This window comes from Abramis brama, assembly GCF_963993115.1.
Source record: "Abramis brama genome assembly, chromosome: 18".
NCBI lineage: Eukaryota > Metazoa > Chordata > Actinopteri > Cypriniformes > Leuciscidae > Abramis > Abramis brama.
The window spans coordinates 7171470-7194206 of NC_139980.1; the positions used below are offsets into that span (position 1 = coordinate 7171470).

Below are 22737 nucleotides of genomic sequence, written 5' to 3' on the forward strand. Positions count from 1 at the left end.
GCTTTCACCTACTGTCCCTTTGCCAGAAGAAATGTCCCTAAAGCTCAGATTGCTTTAATGAAATTAGCATACAGCGGAAGGGCAATTAAGCAGGCAGCGGGGTTAATGAGCTCGTCCAGGGCTCTGTGGCAGATTTTTAAACTGGGTCACCCTCGGGTCAGACCTGAGTTCTGGACGGGAGGGATTGGATTAGAGCCGAGGCTCCTGGGGTTGCCACCAGCAGGTGGGTTGGATTGATAGTGGTAACCATGGTAACATCAGATGGTACAATGCTTGGTAACATTGAGCTCCCTTTGGTTTGCAGTTGAGTTGGAAATCATCCTGAAAGTACATGAAGCGAATGAACTTTCATGCCAACACAATCCATCCGTTATTTTGAAATCTAAACGATGTAGTCGCCCTTATTAGTTTCCTCTGAAAATGTTGTTTTTTTTGGACGAGATTAGCTTTGATAAGCATGTCTAAGGAGGACTCACCAAATGTTTTAGATGAAGTAGCATGTAAAGTCTAACTGAAAAAACGGAGTAATTGCAGAGTCGTCAGGCTTGTGAAATAGGACGTGTGGGGGGATTTGATAAGAAGGGAATGGAAACACCAGAGGAGACTCTGTGGTGCCGGTTTCGTTGAGTTGTGGGTACCAACGGGTCACATCATCCCCTTAGATCACCATCTTCATCCCACAGTCGTTCAGGGGCTTCATAAAAGGGGATCTGGCAGCTTGTTGCCTTATTCATCTGACGCCAGACCCATTAGATTAGAGCTTTATGGGGAAGAGCGTATGGGAGTCTCTCTTCTCTTCATGAAACTGTCCTTCTCTCAGTCAGGAACCTGAAACCTCTGCTTTTTGCTAAAGAAACCATTGCTGTTAGCACTGTGGGATATGGTTGTTAAACGTGTACATGTATTTCAGCAGGCAATGAAATATGATCACTCAAGCAGTCTTTAGTGGTCTAAAAGTAGTATATCATATAATCATTATGTTGTAGTGTATAATCATTATAGTGTGTAATAAGTTCTAGTAGATCTTTATTAGTTTAAATGTGCACGCTCAGCTGCAAGTCACTGTAAATCTAAATCTAAGTTGTGTAAATTTGGGGTCAGAATAAAAAGGGAAAAAAAGAAATGAGCCTTATACATTTTTTTTTAAAATGCTTTTTCTTTTAACTTTCTATTTAGCAAAGGATCATGTTTAAAAAAAACTTTTTATAGTGGCTTCCACAAAAATATTTAGCCCAACAACCGTTTTCAACTGTGATCTTGAGCAGCAAATCAGCATATTAGACTGATTTCTGAAGGATCATGTGACTGAAAACTAGAGTAATGATGCTGAAAGTTCAGCTTTACAATCACAGGAATAAATTCCATTTTAAAATTTTAAAATAGAAAACAATTGTTTTTAAATTGCATTCATATTTCACCAATTTTATTTAAATGAAATAAATCCATCCATGAGTTGAGTTACTTCTTTTAAAAACATCATAATCTTACCATCCCCAAACCTTTGAACGTTAGTTATATAGCCCAAATAAATTATTTAAATATTTAACTAATCTATTATAATAAATGATAATATTGTAGATATTTAGAATATAATTTGTTTACATTGAATAATAATAATTTAATGTTTATTGAATTATATTTAATATACCGAGTGAAATGCTTTTTAATTTTCAATTCAAATCTTCAGAAAATCTTTTAATCAAGAGATGAATAAACTGAAGATGACCCATTTTAACCCTTAATGTTTTTGAACATTTTCAAGAGAATTTTAGAAGTCTGCTTTGTCTGAAACTGATGGTTGTGAATTTCTTTCTTCATTACTTTTTCTTTATTATTACCATCCTCTCTGCAAACAAACTGGTTAGATGGTATCTAGTTTTCTGATCTATGTAGTTCAGTGTAGCTGTATGTAACGCAACTATTTTGATGAATATAAGCATGCAGGCTTGTTTGTTAGTTTTGAGTAGCACTTTGAGGGGTCAATTAAAAGTATCTCTCGGGCTGAATATGGCCCACGGGCCTGATGTTTGAGACCCCCTGCCTTAGTCCAAATGTTCATCTTGGTTGGAGTAAATTAGATCCATGTGGTCATTATCTTGTTAATCACGGTGAGTCTGAGATTCTTGAGTATATGAGCTAATTTGAGCCTTTCTCCTCCACTCATTGTAAAGGTTACACACGTGACCCTTTCAGGGTCATGGGGGTGTTGAGTCAGGGTTCAGCTATGGTTCACATTAGCATGGACATGATGTGGTAATAGCAACATGGTCATGCTGACCGTGTGTTTGACATGCTTTTTGTACTGTCTAAGGCTCGGCCAGCAGGCCTCAAACTCTCTCTGGGGATCTCTAGATTGCTCTGGCAGCCGGCTCACTTTGTGTGTATAATCACTTTCTGAGTGCCCATAACCAGCAGGGTCATTTAACTTACCCCCCATGAGCTGACCTTAGGGTCAAGGGTTGCACCAGTCAACAATGGGAAGCCTGAGCTTCCTCTTTTATAAGCACTGTTGGAGTGACAGCATTGACGGCCCATTGCCACTAGATTCTCTGGTCTGTGAACGTCAGTCACATGTGTTGAGGTATTACATAACTGATGTAGATTTGATTATTTAAAAACTGAAATGTGGATTCATAAGGATGATGTGAATTACACGTAATTATAAACATATAACCAATATTAAAATTCTAGTTGACATCAATAAGCCACTATTTATTTTCATGTTATGGCCAATATTAAAATTCTGTACTTTTTGCAACATTATAATGTACAGTATGAAAAATGGAAATTCATTTTGAGATTGGCTAAAGATTACATTTAACAGTGTTAGTAAATTAGTAGTGTTTTTTTTAAAGATTAACATATAGTGAACACAAAATATTATCTAATATTGGCCTGTAACCAATTTGGTAACAATATATCATGCATCATTAATGTTTACAGCAGAATAAGGCAGTATTTTATTTTTTAAATATGAGAAAGGTCATTCCGATAACTTAATCCTGAGCGTAGTATATTTTTTCTCTTAAGTATTTTTTCTTTATGTTTTGTTCTTGAATGTCCAAGATATTATTAATCAAACATATTTAAAGAACTTCACAGTGGATCGGTAACTGGGTACAAATTTTGCTACTGAGAGTGGGATTTCTGTCATCGGTAAGTGAGGAGCAGGAAATGGAAAACCCGGAGTGGAGTTGACACGGAGTGATTACAGAACGCTTTGAGCGGGGAGGGGAAATTGCTGTCACTCCACAAGCTTATTCATTATATTCCTTTAATTTATCTAATCAGCTCCATTCCGACAGTGTGGGATACAGTTTGGATCTTGTGAGTTGACACATTATTTACCGTTTCTCAGTGTTTTTGAAATGTTTTTCTCCGCTTTGTTCTTCAGACAAAGAGTCTCTGATCACAGACAGCGGGAAGCTTCACACTCTAGACCTGCTGCTGACTCGACTGAAGTCTCAGGGCCACCGAGTTCTCATTTACTCTCAGATGACCCGCATGATAGACCTTTTAGAGGTGAGTACTTCCAGGACCTTCTCACAGTCGGTGACTGACAACTCTGTGGCCTGTGAACATTACGTAACTTCAGAAATCTGTCTACTGATCCGATTATAGATTTCTGAGGTCATGCTGGACTTGTTTTTGTTTACATGTTCAATGTTTTTTGAGTGTTAATCTCACAAAAGAAGAGATGGCGAAATTTGATCAAGCATTGTGAAAGGAGTGTTTGCTGTTAAATAGCTCCGTATTGTTGTAGCTGGACAAAGGCGGTTAAGAGAAGATAACTGGAGGAAACAATCACTTTTTCCAAAGGCGCACAGTTGTTTGCCACATGTTCAGCAACAAGCCAAACATGGAGCTAAATGTAGAAGCCTCCAATAACATTGTCAACACAGGCCGCTTATAGTCCTACACAACAGCTCTTGTAGTCTAGAAACACCTCAAGTCAAAAGGAATATCCTTCCAATTCGTTTTGGCTTAAGCATTTTCCATGGCAGTCTCACTAAAGTCTGATTACGTAGACTAGACTTCCTTTATTTGTGAAGTAGATTGTCTATAGAAAAAGTTAAGCATGGAAAAACATGGGCTCTTAATTGTCTAATAGTTTTGGCATTGCATGCAAAGCTACAAGTCAAGTCACCTTTATTTATATAGCGCTTTTTACAATACAGATTGTATCAAAGCAGCTTCACAGTGATAACATGAAAATAATACAACAAAGTTTGTTTCTAGAAGAAAATTGCGTCATCGTCAATAGTATTGTAGAATATTAAAGGTCCCATTGCATGGATTATTTTATTATTTTAGAATGTTTCCTGGGGTGCCCTTATAATGTTAGTATGTTTTTTAGATCAAAATTTGTTATAATTTAGAAATAAAAGGCATTTTTCCTAGCCTGATTTTAGCCTCTGATTTGAACGCTCTGTTTGAAGGGGCGTGTCTGCTGTGAGACTTCAGTGTAAACGCCCACTGCTGTGATTGGCTGCTGTGAGACTTCAGTGTAAACGCCCACTGCTGTGATTGGCTGCTGTGAAACTTCAGTGTAAACGCCCACTGCTGTGATTGGCTGCTGTGAGACTTCAGTGTAAACGCCCACTGCTGTGATTGGCTGCTGTGAGACTTCAGTGTAAATGCCCACTGCTGTGATTGGCTGCTGTGAGACTTCAGTGTAAGCCTGTTGATCACGTGAATGAAGATCTTATCATTGCAATGCAGTTTATGCGCTCTCACTAATGATTTCACCAATGCAAACATGATGTACGTACAGTAAGAGCTTCGTTGTGCAGCGTAACAGCGTCATTGATTTCATAACGAGTTTTGGCAAGTGTCCAGATAAACTCGCGCTGTGTGATTGACAGCTTGGGCGACTGGAAAGGGATTGTTCTTTGATCGCTATCTGTATATTAATCACAGTTTAAGTAAGATTATTTTCATCCTACCAAGAGAAACGACGTGAAGTTGATCGTTTAGTCACTGGCTTGATTTACTGATGCATAAACAGTATTGAACGACTTTGAGAGAAAGATTATCTGTCTGAACTTGAACAATTACACATCAGACATTCACATAACCCACTGGTTCTTCAGAGGCTAAAAAAATACCTTTGTGTTCATTTGTACATCCAAACACTGAGCAACTGCCATGCTTCGCTCGTTTGCAAGCCATGATGTATCTCGAAGAAAAATGATTCGGACGATGATTCGGCTGCAGTTCCGCCTGGCCTTGAACAGGCTACATATTAATTTTCAGTGGTGTTTTTCAAAAACGAGATTTAAATGAGAAGGAGAAAACAATGGTGTTTGAGACTCACTGTATGTCATGTCCATGTACTGAACTCTTGTTATTGAACTATGCCAAGATAAATTCAATTTCAAATTCTAGGGCACCTTTAAATATCTCCAACTAAGCAAGCCAAAAGCCAAGGCAACAGTGGAAAGGAACCAAAACTCCATTAAGGTGACATAATGGAGAATAAAAAACCTTGGGAGAAACCAGGCTCAGTCGAGGGGCCAGTTCTCCTCTGGCCAACGAGCGAACAGTGTATGATTATGATTCAGGCAGCATTACAGGTCAGAAGTCAGATTGGATTAGAACATTCAGAATATTCTCCAGTTCCATCTGGTTGGAAGTCGGAGTCATCACGCCGGTATGGAGACGAGTTTGTTGAGGATCAGTGTCGATGAGGACTTCACGGGGCTGATGAGGCTGGCACTTCAGGGATGCGTCGTACACTTTATATTTTATCTTTAAGTCAACATAAAAATCTAAATTAACCCTATTTTTAGTATGTACCTTCCTGGTCTCACTGTGAACGTCTCATCGGTGCGCATAATTCAAAAGAAAAAAAATGTTTGCCATCATAATCTTCAATAAAAATGGAATAACTAATCCTGCCTCTGAAATAATCTTTTTCAACTGACGTGAAAAATTCTTATATTTTAACCATCACTTTGTGTAGATTTTGTAAAATATGGAGAATATTTTATTCTAACGTTATCATTAAATAATTGGTTAACACTTTACAATAAGGTTACATTACATGAAACATTTAATTTATATCTGAACTTAACATGTTTAACTTTGACAGCCCTAAATAAGCATTTTGAAAAAAAAGAAAAAGAAATTCTGTGGAGCACCCAGCACCCAGCTGAATCCTATATTCTAATTCTGTAGCAATGTGTGTCTTTCCAAGCAGACCCCTTGAGTGTTTTGGTCAAGTTTTCTAATTTGTTATGCGTCCAACAGCTCAGCTCCCACTTGAGGTCTGTTCAAGTGTATTCCGGGTATTGTTCCTAAGTCTCAGGCTAAATCATGTTAGGTTTGACACTCTGCTAACCTAGAGTTATGTTCTCAGCGGGATAATGGCGTTTAAGATGGTCCCATTTGTTACTTGCAGCTGCAGAGAAGCTTAGTGTTTGTGATCTAATGTTACTTCAGTTTGGAACAAAGTCCTAATCAAAGACGTTTAATGTCAAGGAGAGTGCTAATGCTGGCTTCATACAGTCCAGATGTGCTTTTGGGAGGCCGTCCAGTTGAGTCGTAGACCCAGTGGAATCGAGACTTCACTCTGGGTGGCGTAGGAGAGTGGGAGGTCATCTGAGAAAAGTCACTGAAAAGAGTCTGCCCAATGTTAATGAGGGTCTGTGGCAGCGTGTTAAAGGGAACGTTATTAAAAAACCAGAGATTTAAAGAGAGGCTTAAAGTGAAATAGGCACACCAGGTTTATATCATTGACTTGTTTCCCTGCACAATTTTCCATTTTCCTACTTGAAATGTTTCTCAACTGTCCTGCAGGAGTACATGGTGTACCGCAAGCATACTTACATGAGACTGGATGGTTCATCCAAGATTTCGGAGCGGCGGGACATGGTGGCTGACTTCCAGAGCCGGTGAGTTTTCAGTTGCCTGACATCCAGGATTGAAAAGGAGACGCACACGTCTGTAAGCGCCCGTCTCTTCTTAAACCTAATTGGGGCTTGTTTTTTCGAAATGTCACCAAGCGTAAATTCCTAATCCCTGGCGGTGCTGTCAGACGCAGAGGGTTTTGCGCTCTCTTCTCTCTCCCCGCCCTTCCTCACAGGGTCTGGTTTGCATTAGCTCAGCTCTCTGTGGGTGCAGTGGGCTCTGGTTTTCATTTTCTAGAGGAGTGTGCTGTATATTGAAACGTCTTTCTGTGTAAATCCTGGGTGGTTGGGGCGGCCCCTTAAAGAGCATGATCCGCCGCCGCTTTATTTGCTTTCTCTCACTGTTCTGGTCTCCCCTCCCTTTGCAGGACGGATATTTTTGTCTTCCTCCTCAGTACCAGAGCCGGAGGCCTGGGGATCAACCTGACAGCTGCAGACACGGTGAGGCCATAGCCCATCAGCACATCATGATTACCAGATCACCTTCCCCCACCAGAGGCCATGAGAACGGCCCCTAATATAGTATGAACCTGAAGACATTTAGCGCTGCACTCATTGACCTTAATATGAACATTTTGAAGCTTTGACTAAATGGTCAGCATGAAAAGCGACCAACCACAGTTTGTTTTGTTTAGCGGTGGAAAATTGTGGAAACCGCAATAATAGACAGTAATTAAATAAACAGATAAATAATAATGCAGCAGTTTCCATTTATATTGTCACTTTACTGAAATGAAAGAGTATTATTATAACATTAAATGGAAAATATTTACTTTTTTTTTTTTACTGTTAAAACCCATGCACAAATTATTAATGTTTTGAAATGTATTGCATGAAACATAATTAATTAATTTATTAAATTAACTTAAATTACTTTGACAGAATTAATGATAAAAATGCTTTTTTAAACTTTTTATTCTAGTGAATGAACACAATTAAACTAAAGCTCTTCGATAGTACAAGGTAGTACATTCATGTTTTAAATGTTTACAATATTTAAATTAATAGATACAATTTTTGAATATTTGGTTTAATTTGACACTCTTGTGTCAACAAAATTTTTATTTTTGTCAGCTAAAATCAAATGCCGTTTTAGTCAAGAGTAAAATGAATAGGGCGTGACAATTTTGGAGACAAAAGCTAATGCTAAAACATAAAATGGTAAATAAAAAAAAATAAAAAAACTTATTTTGATGTCACTATCCTGTCAAACTTTGTCAAATCCAGTGATTATTTCAACAATGCTCATTGTATCAGCCTCTTACTTTGTAAACATGATTTTGTTTTCAAGCAGACTGATGAAAAAACCCTGTGTGCTCTTACTCCCTGAAGTTGCATTGGCCATCAGATAAGAGCTTGCCAGATCCAGAAAGTGCTTTTCAGTTTTGTGTACAATATGCAGCGAGAAAGACAGCGAATTAACTGTGAAGTTGTGCAATCTGAGGCTTTTAAACCGATGTGAATTTTGTGTGCAAGAACAAAAAAATGCCATCTGTGGATTAGACGTGACAGGAATGAGTTCATACAGTATGTGGAGATCATTTAATGTGATGAATTTCCTCTCTTTCCAGGTGATCTTCTACGACAGTGACTGGAACCCAACAGTTGACCAGCAGGCCATGGATCGAGCCCACAGACTAGGACAAACCAAGCAAGTCACAGTCTATCGGCTTATTTGCCAAGGGACAATTGAGGAACGCATCCTACAGAGAGCCAAAGAAAAGAGTGAGGTTAGTACGCAGTGTCTACTGCCTTCCTTGGGCCAGAAGGTTACACAAAATATAGTGCATCACATTTTCCTTTTAATTCAGCTAATTCCACAATGGATAGACAAATTACCCCCTTTTTCCCCTGACAGCTTACATTTGTCAGTTCAAGTTACAAGAACGATATTTAACTAAATGTCAAACCTCAGAAGAGTCTTTGCAGTGACAAGGGGGTTAAAGTAATATTAAGCCCATGGTTTCAACTGCAATTACCACTAATTATACTGTAATTACATATGTGCTCTAAACAGTCACATGTAGTCCAGGACGTCTGTATCAACACATCATTATAGTCAGTATATGTTTCCAAGAGTCGTGTCTTCTCCTCTTTCTGCACTTACTTCTTTGATTTATTTATTCTCTGTCTCAATAATCACTCTCTGCTGTGGGATCTGCACTTCAGATTCAGAGGATGGTAATATCAGGAGGAAATTTTAAACCTGACACTCTGAAGCCCAAAGAGGTGGTCAGCTTGCTGCTGGATGATGAGGAGCTTGAGAAAAAGTGTGAGTTACCACTCATAAAAGAATATGTGTAATCTAAATAATGTAATAATAAATGAATCGATTGGCTGTTTGCTCTCCTCTGATTGGATGGTACGGTTGTGTTTCTGGGCAGTGCGCTTTCGGCAGGAAGAGAAGCGGCAGCTGGAGGAGTGCAGTAAGGTGAAAGAGCGGAAGAGGAAGAGGGATAAGTATGCAGAAAGGGTAAGTTTCCTCATAGAGGCACAAGGAATTGATTTTAGGATATATTTCTCCTTTGCAGTGGTGTTCAACAATAATAATAAATACTGTATCACAATAAAAACTTTTATTATATTTCAGTAAATTTTCTTGTGGTAAAGAATATAGCTGTGCACTATATGTGACCCTGGACCACAAAACCAGTCACATGGGTCATTTTTTTGAAATTGAGATTTATACATCATCTGAAAGCTGAATAAATAAGCTTGTTAGGATAGGACAATATTTGGCCAAGATACAACTATTGTGAAAATCTGGAATCTGAGGGTGCAAAAAAAACGGAACATTGAGAAAATCGCCTTTAAAGTTGTCCATTTATGTTCACAATTGTGCTGCATTCACTCACAAAAATAAATGTTTTATATATTTTTGGTAGGAAATTTACAAAATATCTTCATGGAACATGATCTTTACTTAGTATCCTAATGATTTTTGGCATAAAAGAAAAATCGATCATTTTGACCCATACAATGTATTGTTGGCTATTGCCACAAATATACCCGTGCGACATGTGACTGGTTTTGTGATCCAGGGTCACATATCATTGTTATTATTGTTAATTAAAAAAATGTAACTATTATAAAACTAAAATGATTAAAATCATGTTCAGTATTTGAAATAAATGTAAACATTAGATGGAAAACTTGCCTTAGCAACTAACTGAAATAAGTTGAAGTTGAAGTACTAAAGATAAATGAAACTTTAATAGAAATACAAAGAAAACTATACTATACTATAATAGTATATAAATAATGCAAAATTTCGATAAAAATCTATCTTTTTTTTCTGTAGGGTTGCTGAAGTAGAAATTCACAAATTATTTTGTAAGCAAACATTCAGAAAATGCCCTAACCACTCTTGTCCAATTGTCCTGTCTCCCTGCATCCCTCTTATTTTAAGAAGAGAAAGGAGGATGACCCCGACACTAAAAGGAAGAAGGAGGGTGTGAATGTGGTCATCCCTTATGTCCCTTCAGCAGACAACTCCAATCTGTCTGCGGATGGAGAAGACTCGTTCATCAGCGTGGACATGGACTCTGCCATGCCCAGCCCCTTCAGTGAGGTAAGAACCAATGAGACTCGACCCATGTGCACTTCCTGGACTCCATTTAAAATAACCGTGTGATCTTGATAATGTGTGTTGAATTGCAGAGGTCATGATGTCAGGAAGAATTAGTGTACAATGCTGTAATGACATTCTTTAGGTGACGAGTCCACAAAATAATCATGTGAGAACTTTCCCAAAGAATGGATGATTTCTATAGAGCTATTATGCTATTGTCCACACACATCCTGTGGTTTACTTGCTGCATTGATCTCATGGCGCTCTTCCTCCTCCTCGTCCATCTTCTGGTCCTGCTGTCTCCTCCGTGGTGCTGTCCCTCTGTCCCCGTCTCACCCCCAGAACTATGTGTCTCTGCAGATCTCCTTGAGCAGCGAGCTCCAGCCCAGCTCCATTCCTGCAGACGAGAGTAGCAGCGACATGCTGGTGATTGTGGACGAACCCATGTCTTCCGCTCCTCAGTCCCGTGCCACCAACTCTCCCGTCTCCATCGCCGGCTCTGTGTCCGACACCATGAATGGTGGGTACCCTCGGCTTGCTCAATTTTTAATTGGTCTCATGTGTATCACAGCAAGCCTTGTCATATTACACATACAGTATTCATAAAATTTCATACAGTATTATGCATTGTCAGAAGTTGGGAAAGGACAGGGAATCCACACTGATGTCTAACAGTAACAGGTTAAAAAAAAAAAAAAAAAGCAGTTAGAGGTCAGCGAGGGATGGGTTTTTCAGTCCCGTTTCCGTTCCCGTTCAATCTGCATCCCATTGTCCTACTTTCACCTACAAAATCCTGCAGTCCCGTTCCTGTTAGATTCTCTCTCCGGTGTTACAGGCTATTTTTTTCAATTCCCACACACACACAACAGTTCAGACCTCACCCTTTTTGTATTTGTCGCAGTAGACAAAAGGAAGGTGCTTTCTCTCTTTGGTTCACAGCATTTTTAAAGAGAAAATATTCAAAAAAATGAATTTGCACATGGTTTGTCTGAAAGCATATTAAAAACACCACATAAACATATAAACAACATTCAAAACTTGATTTTCACCACAGGGGGTCTTTATAAGGCCGCCAAGTGTGTGTGATTTTTGCGAATGAGTGGTTTTAGTTGTTCCTACATTTTTCATAAACTTAGAGTACATTTTAGAACAAAAGTTATTGAAGAATCATTATTTGTTTGTGAAAACGTTTGTATGCAGACTTCACGCACAAAGTTAGGAAACGAGAATGAGAAACCGGAAAACAGAATGTATTCTGCTTTTTAACTACATTTGTTACAACTTTTCACTTTACTGGTCACATACATGTTTGTTGGGGCCTGGATCCCCCACATTTAGGACACATTTGGCTGCCTTCCTGTCGAATGATGAGCAGTGCTAATAGGCAGTGTTGCAGTCTAGGCTGAGAGCGCAGAGGTTTGTGGGATTGAAATGCGAGCAGAACTGTGGCTGTAAAGGAGACAGGGTTTGCGTGAGTCTAGGCCGCAGTGGCTCAGACATCTTCTGCATTCAACCTTATAATAAACTGAGGATTATGGGATTTATGATTATAGGAGATGAAAAACTCTGATTCAGAAGAAACATGTTGATGTTGTTTGGCTGGCACATAATCCGTTAAATAGTCGTGGATCCATGAAATCAAATTTTGAGCATACTCTACTTTTCAAAAGTTTGGGGTCGATATGATTTTTGAATGTTTTTGAAAAAAGTCACTTATGCTCACCAAGGCTGCATTTATTTGATCAAAAATACAGCAAAAACAGTAATATTATGAAATATTATTACAATTTGAAACCGCTGGTTTCCATTTTTATATATTTTAATAATTTATTCCTTTGATGGCAAAGCTGAGTTTTCAGCATCATTTCTCCAGTGTTCAGTCGGAGTCACATGATCCTTGCTGCTCAATAAACATTTTTTATTATTTCTTATTATTGATAATATTGCTTAATATTTTTGTAGATACTGATATGTTTATTTCTGGATTTTTTGATGATTAGAAAGTTCAAAACAGCAATGCTTTATTTGAAATAGATTTTTTGTTGTTGTAACATTATAAATGTCTTTACTGACACTTTTAATGCATCCTTGCTGAATCAAATTATTGATTTAAAAAAAAAGAAAAGATCTTACTGACCTCATACTTTTAAACAGTAGTTCAACAAGAAGCTAATGTCATCATACATGACTCTCTCTCAGGTGTCTCCTCGCAAGATATCTCCAGTCCAGGCAGGGGGAGGTCCGGTCGGAGTCGAGGACGACCCAAAGGCTCTGGAGGATCAGGCAAGTGTTCTGTGAGGAAGGGAAGAGGCCGGAAGTCCGGCGCAGGCAGTGCTGCAGCCATGGCAGGAGCGATGGCAGGGGCGGCAGCGGCCTCGGCGGCGGCCTATGCTGCATACGGATACAGTGTACAGTCCAAAGGTAACGCATTTGACTTTGACTTACAGAACTGCTGGTGAAAACTAAGGCCTATAATAGTTCATCCATTGTTATCCAACTCTCTTCCAGGTATTCCAGCAACTGGCTCCGTACAACCGGCTCTCATTCGGTCTTCAACCACACCTGCCTTTGTTCCAGCTGGCACCTCCTCCCCCCAGGCTAAAGGAAGCGCTGTGACCACCAACTCACAGACTTCAGCACATGGCAGTTCACAGAGCCAACACAACCCCACTAAAAGAAGCAAAGTACCAAGCAACCACAGTGGGCGGTAGCAGCTTGTGAACCATTGCTTTTTGATTGTAGCATGGCCAGTACATTTTCAGTCCCAGGTTGACGATTCTCACGCTTATGATGTCGAGCCGCCATCACACCACAAGCCCTACTGTCACTGTGAAACCCAACTCCATGCCCACACCCAACTTAGCATCTATTTCAGTGGCTGGTGAGCAATATGGGAGGTCGTGCACTAGAAGCAAAAACGAGTCATTGACAATTATATCTTCAGTATATGAAGTTTAGCTCATTGATCCTTCATACAGATAATAGCTGTTGTAAGGATGACCAAGGGTTTGTTATTCTAGTAATGGCTCTTTTTTGTTTTCTAATGACCACGTAAGCAAAGGGCAGCATGGCCGAATAAAGGAGTTTTCTTCATCTTCTGGCACATCATGATGTTCGGCATCATTATCAGCAGAGATGAGTTGAAATGGGAACAGGGTGGGATGTTGGTTATTAAACACCCTCTTGAACAAAGTCTTTACCTGAACACATATGAACATATAAGACTGCTTTTGTAAGATTGCTCTTATTTTTGTAGGACAGACTCGTTGACATTTGTTCAGTTTAAATACCGAATGGCCTTCTCTTTCTATGTTTATTTGCTGCAAATTCAAAGATTTTGGCTTAAATACTAATATATATATTTTCTCTTGGGAAGAATAAAAGAAATCAATGTTTTTTGTAGTAAATGCAATGAAAAAACATCTGAAGTGAGTGCTGCTCGAAAAACATGTCACTGCTCAGATCGTGACTTAAAAATACTTGGATGTGAAATGTAACATAGCTTAAGTTAAAACTTGGTAATTTATGATGATCTGTGCTAGTTGTAAATTGTATCGAAGCCGTTTTATTTTTAAACAACATGATGAAAAGTCCATCATTTTGTTGCATCTGTGACAAATGGCTGTGGTTTTTGAGAAAGGCCATTTCTGGGTTTATTTTGTCTTTAAATTGTGATGATAAATATTCTATGTATGTAAATATTTCAAGGGTATCATCTCTTTCAAAGTTCTCCATTTCCCCCCAGTTGCTTGTCTATTTTTATAGGTCAGTGTAAATACCTAAAGAAAAAAACCCAAATGGCCCTTTTACTAACTTGGAGAAAAAACTAAATAAACATTGATTCAATGATTTGAATTTTTCACTGTGGGATAATGTGATTCTTGATAAATCTTTTCCCCCATACAGGTTACCAATTTACTGCTGAATCTTACAAAACTATTCGTTTTTAAAATTCAAGTCTACTTGAGCTATAGGTAGAGCAAAAACACTTGTGCCATTTTGAGCTCTCAGCTTCAAACCTTTCTTACACATTTAACAAACATACCGACTCCATTTCACACCAAACCCACTTGACAAGGATACAGGTTCTTTGAATGTTTAATGTGCAAAAAGACAACAAATATAATGGCTTAACGGTATTCTGCTTCAGTGCAAATTAAAATGGAAGTGTTTTGAGACACGCATTTGAAACAAAACGCAAACAGCTTTAGAACTTGACAAACTTTGGCAATACATTGTCACAAGCATGCATTTGTATTACAGCACCACACACTTGGGTCAAGAGCACATGACGAAAACTGACAGTATACATGATGTCGCACCGTAGAATCAAAATAACAACAGCCTAAAATACCATGTTCCCTTAATGCAGTACCTTTACCGTAGTACAGTAAATAGAGAGAATAAAATGTCTGAACACAGCCATTAAATCACAATCACACCCCAAGGACGGCAATGTTAACTTTATGTTAGGAGGACCTTAATAGTGTTTGGATTAGATGCTGACAGCCTCAGTGACATTAGTGTTTTACAGAAGATACAGGTTTCTGAGATGCTAACAATATGGGTCTAAGGATGGTGAGAACAGCTGCCTCGATAGAGAACAGGTGAGGGTCGTCGACATCGGGGCAGCTGACTCTCATGAACTCCGCCAGGCGAAGCAGGTACTCGATGTTGTGGCCCGACTTCCCCTTGCACACAGCGATCTGAGCAGCGATTTCCTCCGTGCTCGCAGGCCCCAGGTAAATAGGGTTGTCAGCTGTGGCGATATAAACCAGAGCCTGGACAGGTGACTGATTCGTGCCCTGCGGAAAGAACTCTAAGGCCTGGGTCAGGTAGCCTCCTCTCACCGCCTCCCTCACGTTCAGGTACTTGAGAGACTCTTCGACCTGAGAGCCAGTCACCTCGAAGGCAACACCCCAGGTGCACGCCTGTGTACAAAAACTTAAGGTTAGTCACATATGGTTAGGGAAACAAACTTTTTTTTTTTTTTTTTTTATCTGTTCATAAAATGTCATTGTTCCAAACCGAATTACTTCCTTTCATAAAATTAAAAGATTGTGGGTATAATGACAACCTCAGGCACTTTTTAATTTATTTATCTTTTTTCTACACAATTAAAGTGAAAGGAGACTGAAACTGTCATTCAATTCAGTATATTTAGTATTTTGCGGAAATCAGTCATGGGTACACGGGTATATTTCTCGGTTGTCTATTCATAGCGTTGTTCCTATTAAAAAAGGAAGCTGCACTTACGTCATCCTCCTCGATGAGCGTCACCACTCTTCCGGGCTGTCATGGAAACACGAAAGTCAATGAGTTGCAATGGGAGAACTGTTCAGGTGTTTACTTGTGCGTTCTTAGAAAAAAATAAAATTATAAATGGAAAACTCACCATTTCATCATCTCCACGATGAAAGTTATCCCCGTGCCAGAAGCGTCTCTTGTACCCCTTAATATAACCGATCTTGCTCCTCTTGTACTTGAAGTCTGGTTTCCAAACCAACGAGCCGTAACCGAAGATCCACAAGCTGGATTTTACAGCGACGACGTCTTGAGGTTTCATCTTAGGATGGTATGAGAATAGGAAGGGTAATAGTGTAACGTTACGCTTTGATGTAACAGCTAAGTGAATGGGCCCACAGGCTAACTAGCTAACGTTAGCTTCCTCCTGTCAAGTAGGAGAGGTATCGGTTGGCTCACGGCTATACCGCGGACGGTATTAGAGCCCAACTGCTTGGCAGTTGTGATGGTGCAGTCCCGCAAATCGCTTTTCTGTGCCTGGTGCATGCCGATGCCGTGCAGTTACCGCATCATTGCCTTAAAACTCCATCTCGGCCTCTTCGGCTTTCAACTCGAATAAAAACACAAAAGCGGTTGCTAACTCGCCAGCCTGTTGTTTATCAACAAACCGCTAACCAGCCAATCACACGACTCTTTAAAGTCAGAAGAAATAACCTTTTAACCGTTGCTTTCGGGCACCCTAGCTTGCCGTGCTGCTTTTCCTCCTCAGCGCCAGCGGATGATGAAATATGGATCGCTTTGAAGCAGACTATATGCGGGATGTCTATGGGCGTATCTGACCTTGCTCAAAATCCGGACCAATCATTAGCGTGGCTAGGGCGGGGCGTCCTGCCTTCTATCCAATCAATTCATCTCACTGTGACTCTATAAGCGCATAACTGTCTGATTGGCTCACGAACCCGGAACAAACGTGCGCAGTTGATTAATTTCATAGGCGTGCCCAGCCGTCAGTCACAGAAAACTCTCACGCTCATTCGCCAGCAGATCTGTCGCTTAAAGTCTGCTCGGCTGATGCAACTTGAAACAAGCGTTTCAAGCCGCGATAGATACAGGCACAGTACGTACTGAGACTGAGAGTATTGCATCAGGCCAAGAATGTTTTTTGAGACCGAGTCAGGTCTCATACATTACAAGGTATCGGATTTGACTAAGTAAGAAGTCTTCATTGGAAAATAATATAATAATTTATATTATTTAGTATAAAAATGTAACAAAATAATATAATGTCCATCCATTTATCCATTTTTCAAACCGCATTTACTGTGTAGGGTCTCAGGGATGCTGGAGTGTAACTCATCGTGTCGGGCAAAATAATAATATAATATAATATAATATAATATAAAGAGAAATTAAGAAGCTTTTGCAAAGCATATAACGTTACACCAATTCCTTTTTTTTTTTTTTTGCTTTAAATGCAATTGTCTAGTCAAATTGTAATCAAAAACTGCAACATCCTTCAAACATCTCGATTCAGTTTTATCCTATCATGACTGCTGAGGAAGATTAGTTTCTTCCTGAAGATCTTTTAAGCTATGGCATCGGCTTGTATTTTAGATCTCCTTTGTCTGTAATCTCTATCCATGACATATTTCAGCTCTTTCCATTTTTTTTTTAGAATGAAATAACCTGTTATTCATAGTATTTTTATACATTAATCTTTCTACAAACCTGTGACATCCAATGCTATACCTGATGGTTTCCACTGTGACAACCACATTTGTTAATCTCTAGTTGTTTACATCTCATGTTCACTTTATTTACACATTATGATAAAGTTAAGGTCATCTGTACCTTAAATTCAGAAGGTACTCTGAGTACATATTGTTTGTCCTTTGAGTTTGCGTCATGTTCTTTGCAAAACAAATATTTATGTACTGTTTTTTTTTTTTTTTTTTTGTCTGGATGATTCAGTGTTATTACATTAATATCCTATATGTGCATAATACTGAGTCATTCAGAGGTATTTAACCAGGCTGAGAATAACAACATGTCAGCATCATAAAACTATTAAGACAGAAAAACAGGCTGCTCAGACTTGTGATCTCAGTAACGTCACAGTTCCTTTGTCAGCCCGGCTTGATGGGAATTGCGTTTTTAGTATCAGCCCAGTTCCGAAGCCATTAGACTACCAGACTGACTCAACTAATATTCACTCCTTGACAATGAGGATAGTGGTATTAGAGTTTATTTTATTAATAACCTATTATATTGCAAACTAACCTTTTTGTAATCATTTCCATGTAAATGAAACATTGAATGTCACAAAAATCGGATGAATGAGAATATTATATTTGTTATTTTTGCCGCTATTTTCTTGTAAAAAGTTCAGTTTCGGTTGATAAACAAAACACCCTTGGCCCCCTGCCACTCCTGGACATTTCCTATTGTAGCTTAGGCTTTTATTTGGTTGAAATAGGATTATCTATAAATAGAGGTATTAGCTGGCATCATAAGATACAAGCACATGTAAGCTCCTTAAAAGTCTGCATGATGCACAAGCCTTTCTCTGCCTATAGCTCAGGCAGACGGGGGAGCTCCAGTGACCAGACCTTTCACGAAACAGCCTGTTTACTTTCTCTAGCGCTGTGACCTTAGACTCGGACACACTGGCTCCCGCTGACCTTATATGAGTGACAAATGCAGAATGGAAAGAGGGTCATGTGAATTGCACACTTGCCGTTTGTTTGTTTGTTTCTAGCCATTACTAACACATTTCTTAAAGCTTACTGTTGCTCAAATTCCTGAAACAGTTTAACAGCATAATTGATCGAATGTGTATCTTAATTACCATAATTGTGCTGTAACTTATGTGATTTGAAAAAGCAAATTATTTTAAAAGTGGATGACAATTGGATGTTCAACCCTATGTTACAAAAACGTTCTCCAAATATTCAGTGTTGGTTCTGGGAACGTAAAAAACGTCCAGTTTTCTTGACGTTTGAGGAACGTGTTTTTGAAGGTATGATGTTCCTCAAACGTTCTTTCAACTTAATTTTGATTAACAATTAAATATTCTAGGAAAGTTGATTTGTAACATTCCAAGAACATAAAAAATGTTTCCTGAATGTTATTTAAAGGTTAGTATGATGTTCCTGAAACATTCTTTCAATCATTCAAACACCTGCTGTGAACAAGCACTGAAAGAGAAATGATTTATAATAATAATTTGAAAGAGATGTTTGTTGATTTACTTTTTTCAGCCATTGTAGATGTTTTCTGCATTGATAAAGCAGATCAACATGGCTTCTTCAATGGTCATACATCTGCTTTTTCTGTGATTGTTGACTTTAAGAATTGAAGCGTTATTGAAAAAGTCAAGCTGCTGTGATAAATATCGTTTGTATCACCATTGTTGGATTTCAATGATGAGTATTGATGACTGTGAGTGTATATAAATAACGCTGTCTTTGTTAACTTTGTTTAAAACTTTGTCTGAAAATGTTTTGTCATTCATACACTCACAGACATCAACAATCAGCGTATGAAACACAACAATGATGACATGCTTCATGCCTACAAAACACATTCACGGCTCCCAGCATGCATTGTAGCATGAAAAAATAATGCGGCTGAATAATTTTTTGATCGTCACCATTTGTATGATGAATGTTGATGTCTAAGTGTGTGTCTACATTTTTACTTTCACATAGTTTTAGACAATCTTACACAAATCACTTGTGCAAATCAAATCGGTTGACTTTATTACTTAATGCTCAAAAAGTGTTTCAATTCTAACAAATAAGCAAAATTATAGAAAAAGCAATTTTTTAAAAACACTTTAATGCAGTCATTTGAGCAGTGAAACAGCCATGTTGATCTGCTTTATCAATGCAGAAATGTTTTTGGCTGAAAAAAAGGAACTTAACAAAAGTCCAGGGTCAAGAGTCCCAAGTAAACGCTGATCGCGATGATAGTAACGTCAAACGAAACAATCATTCATGTTGAAAGAACGTTTGAGGAACATCAGTACCTTCTAAAACACATTCCTCTAACATCAAGAAACCTGGACATTTTTTTACATTCCCAGAACCAACACTGAATATTTGAAGAACGTTCTTATAACAAAAATCTGTTAGCTGGGATGCTGCTTGCCTTGGTTGTCGTGTAAGTTTGAAATTATGTTGATGACCAGATTAACTAGTTTCAGTCTGAAACATACCAATGTCAAATAGTCCTGCAGGGAATTGGCCTGCCATAGGGCGGAGACCAAGAAATCTGCACCAAAAAAAAGAAAAAGAAAAAACTGAGCCAGAAAATCTCAGAAAAAACACATTCCCATGCCCCATGCACACATATAGTGCACTTAAACATTCTTCCTGCCATACATGATAAAATGCAGTGAACGTTTCAGACACGTTGATGTATTTAATAGATTTTTTTGTTGCTGATAGATGATAGATGAGAATGTTTGGTAATTATATATTTATTGTGATCACCACTTCTTTGTTATTTAACCTTTCTTAAAGCTAAGACTCTTAAAGCCTCTTTTTTTTTTTTCTTAAAGAGATAATTTAGCCAAAAATGGAAATTCTGTCATCATGTAGGTCTACTCACGCATATGTCGTTTTTTTATTTATTCTGTGGAACGCATAAGATTTCTTTTTTTTTTAAATATATAATTGTATTTGAAGAAATTTTGAAGAATGTTCCAACTAACTATTATTGTCCATGCAAGTTGAGAATATATGCCAAATTGAGTTCAATGAACATAAATTTTAGTACAGATAACTTGAAAATGTAAGTTATCGTATTTCAACTAAACTTTACAAGTCCAGGTTACTTGAAATACGTTGTTGGGTCAACTATTTTAACTATGTCAACTAAACTTTTTAAGTTGAAAATACTTAGTAGATTAAGTAAATAAAACTTAACTGAGTCAAAGCAAAAAGCTAACTAAAAAATTTAAGTTGAGTGAACAATTTTTTTTTTTTTTTTTTTTTTACAGTGTAGGGAAGGTGAATGATTTTTGACAACTTTCATTGTTTGGGCAAAACAGATCTTCAGAATATATTCTTTTATGTTCCATAAAATAAATAAAGTCAGTTTTAGAATGACATGAAAAAAAAAAAAGCATTTTTGGGTGAACTATCCCATCAATAGGCTACATGCAAATCACTTGATAATGGTTTGACCTTGTAAATACTCAATTGTTATATTTGTTGCATGGTTAAAGAATTTAAAATGTCACAAAATGCATCCTATAAAAGAAAACTTCAAGGACAGACAGACACCAAATGTATTTTTTTAGACCTTTATCATGTGTTAACATACAAACCGCACGGGCATTTTAGCGACATCTAGTGTTAGTGAAGAACATTGCAGATGGAGGGCCTTTGGGTTTACTGGGTGTCTGGCTCATGATGGCTGTTTTTTTGGACATCATGTGTTTTAAATTGTACATTTTGGTATTGCATTTTAGCACCCTTTTAAGAATGGATTGATGTGTGACACATTTTCCTCTCCTGACTGCATATGGTTGACCGTGTCAAAATCTCACGAATGTTTCGCATGCTCCTATCAAGGATGTTTTCGAATTCCACAGCGCAATTTCAAAATACTCTTGAAATGAAATCAATAGTCTTGATTTGATGCCCCCCCCCCCCCTCCCCTCCCCTTCCCTTTCATTTGTTATGAGCTTGTTTCCTGAAACTTTGGGGATCTGTACAAAAATACAGAATGGAGAAAGAAAGAGATGCGTGAGAAAAGCGTTTGGCCAGTGCCGGCATGTTCTGCATTTTTTAATCAGACAGGAAAAAGGAAATGATGTCACTGGGTCACAAACAGGATGCAGTGATTATAACACAATGAGAATGCCTGGCCATGCGATTTAGACCCAGAGGCCAGAGAGCAACACACACACACACACACACACACACTTGCAGTTGTGGCAGGAGGGGTTTGAGTAACAGGTTGCATTGCGAAAGTTTTAGTTCAAGACTAATTGCTGCGATAACAAGTGTTTAATGCTCCTGCTGCTGACGGAAATTCTCTCAGAAACCTTTCCGAAATGTGTTTATTCTTCCTAAGCGTCCTTTTGACCCAAGCACAGACGCAAAGACAAGGATGCTTAGATGACATGGACGGACAGGATGTGTGTGTGGAGTGTGTTTGCGTGGCGTAGATTTGTTGTTGTTTGTTGATTATGTTGCTGTTAGGAATGGAAAGAAACCCGAGCTTGACCTCCTGGACGACCATTTCTGTTTTAGTACTTTGTTAAACTCAAAAACGCATCTCCTGCATGGCCCTCTGGTGCCTTGCATGGGGTCTAGTAATATTGACTTTGGCCAGAGTGGTGAATTATTTAGGAAGAACTGATGGGAAGGATGAATCTCAGAGCTGAACATCGAACGCTAGTACAAATTGCCTTGTTTTTATGATGTGTGTCACCTACTTAAATTCCCAATCAAGCCTTACAGATGACCTTTGCACCCTTTAGGTGATTCTGCTCTGGGAGGCCGATACAGTTTTTGATTATTTTTGAATTAGACCCTTGCTTTTTTCCCCGATTCTTTCTGTGTTTGGTGCGCATAATGCCACTGAAACCCATCTGTGGGCGCCGAGGCCACGTGCACGGCTCCGGCTGATTCTTTTGTTGGGGATGGAGATGTCTCCTTCAGCGCCGAAGGCGAGGCTGAGGCCCTCGGAGCTGGAACTCGTTTGTGTCTGTAGATAAGTGTGTGTGTGTTTTGTTTATGGGTGCTCTGCTGAGCAGCGCCACGATGAACCTGGTGAGAGGGGCGGCATATGCCGCTGTTTTTATGGCAGGGCAAGGTTGCACCCTGGGGCATCTGTTTCGGTTTTCTGAGGAGGGGCCGCTCCTCTGTCGTTTGCGCTCTTCGCCTGTCTTTGTTTCAGAATTTCCAGCTCAAGGGGCCTGTATCCGAGGCAACGGATTTAAATTTCAAGCCAATTTACAACTGGGGAAGTGGAAGGAGGGGGTTGAATGTTTTT

At 38.8% G+C, this 22737-nt stretch overlaps 2 protein-coding genes across 7 annotated transcripts in view; one reads left to right on the top strand and one right to left on the bottom strand.

The window, feature by feature from the left end:
* The window catches only part of ino80 (INO80 complex ATPase subunit), a 40863-nt gene extending 26519 nt beyond the window's left edge, over nt 1-14344 (top strand). For 4 of the 6 annotated variants that reach the window (XM_084090389.1, XM_084090392.1, XM_084090391.1 and 1 more), the window contains exons 28-37: nt 3395-3522; nt 6802-6896; nt 7280-7352; nt 8483-8641; nt 9081-9183; nt 9296-9384; nt 10321-10482; nt 10843-11002; nt 12682-12903; nt 12991-14344. In XM_084090389.1, coding sequence (XP_083946515.1) covers nt 3395-3522; nt 6802-6896; nt 7280-7352; nt 8483-8641; nt 9081-9183; nt 9296-9384; nt 10321-10482; nt 10843-11002; nt 12682-12903; nt 12991-13193 — 1394 coding nt within the window. In that variant the 3' untranslated portion in view covers nt 13194-14344. The remainder of the gene's footprint in view (nt 1-3394; nt 3523-6801; nt 6897-7279; nt 7353-8482; nt 8642-9080; nt 9184-9295; nt 9385-10320; nt 10483-10842; nt 11003-12681; nt 12904-12990) is intronic. The other 2 variants (XM_084090390.1, XM_084090393.1) reach the window with 1 other exon arrangement.
* Nucleotides 14345-14562: 218 nt separating this feature from the next.
* chac1 (ChaC, cation transport regulator homolog 1 (E. coli)) lies at nt 14563-16542 on the bottom strand. The gene is made up of 3 exons (XM_084090395.1): nt 15878-16542; nt 15739-15774; nt 14563-15413 (listed from the first exon to the last, which is right to left on the bottom strand). Exons 1-3 carry the CDS (start codon nt 16046-16048, stop codon nt 15003-15005), a joined length of 618 nt encoding a protein of 205 aa, XP_083946521.1. The 5' UTR covers nt 16049-16542; the 3' UTR covers nt 14563-15002.
* Nucleotides 16543-22737: the final 6195 nt, after the last annotated feature.

What these genes read in the sequence shown, in the direction of transcription:
- chac1 (XM_084090395.1), bottom strand. Translation starts at nt 16,048, where the DNA reads ATGAAACCTCAAGACGTCGTCGCTGTAAAATCCAGCTTGTGGATCTTC. An exon ending in ATCGTGGAGATGATGAAATG is followed by an intron (nt 15,775 to 15,877) that starts GTGAGTTTTCCA and finishes TTTCCATGACAG; the next exon opens with CCCGGAAGAGTGGTGACGCT. An exon ending in CGCTCATCGAGGAGGATGAC is followed by an intron (nt 15,414 to 15,738) that starts GTAAGTGCAGCT and finishes TTTTGTACACAG; the next exon opens with GCGTGCACCTGGGGTGTTGC.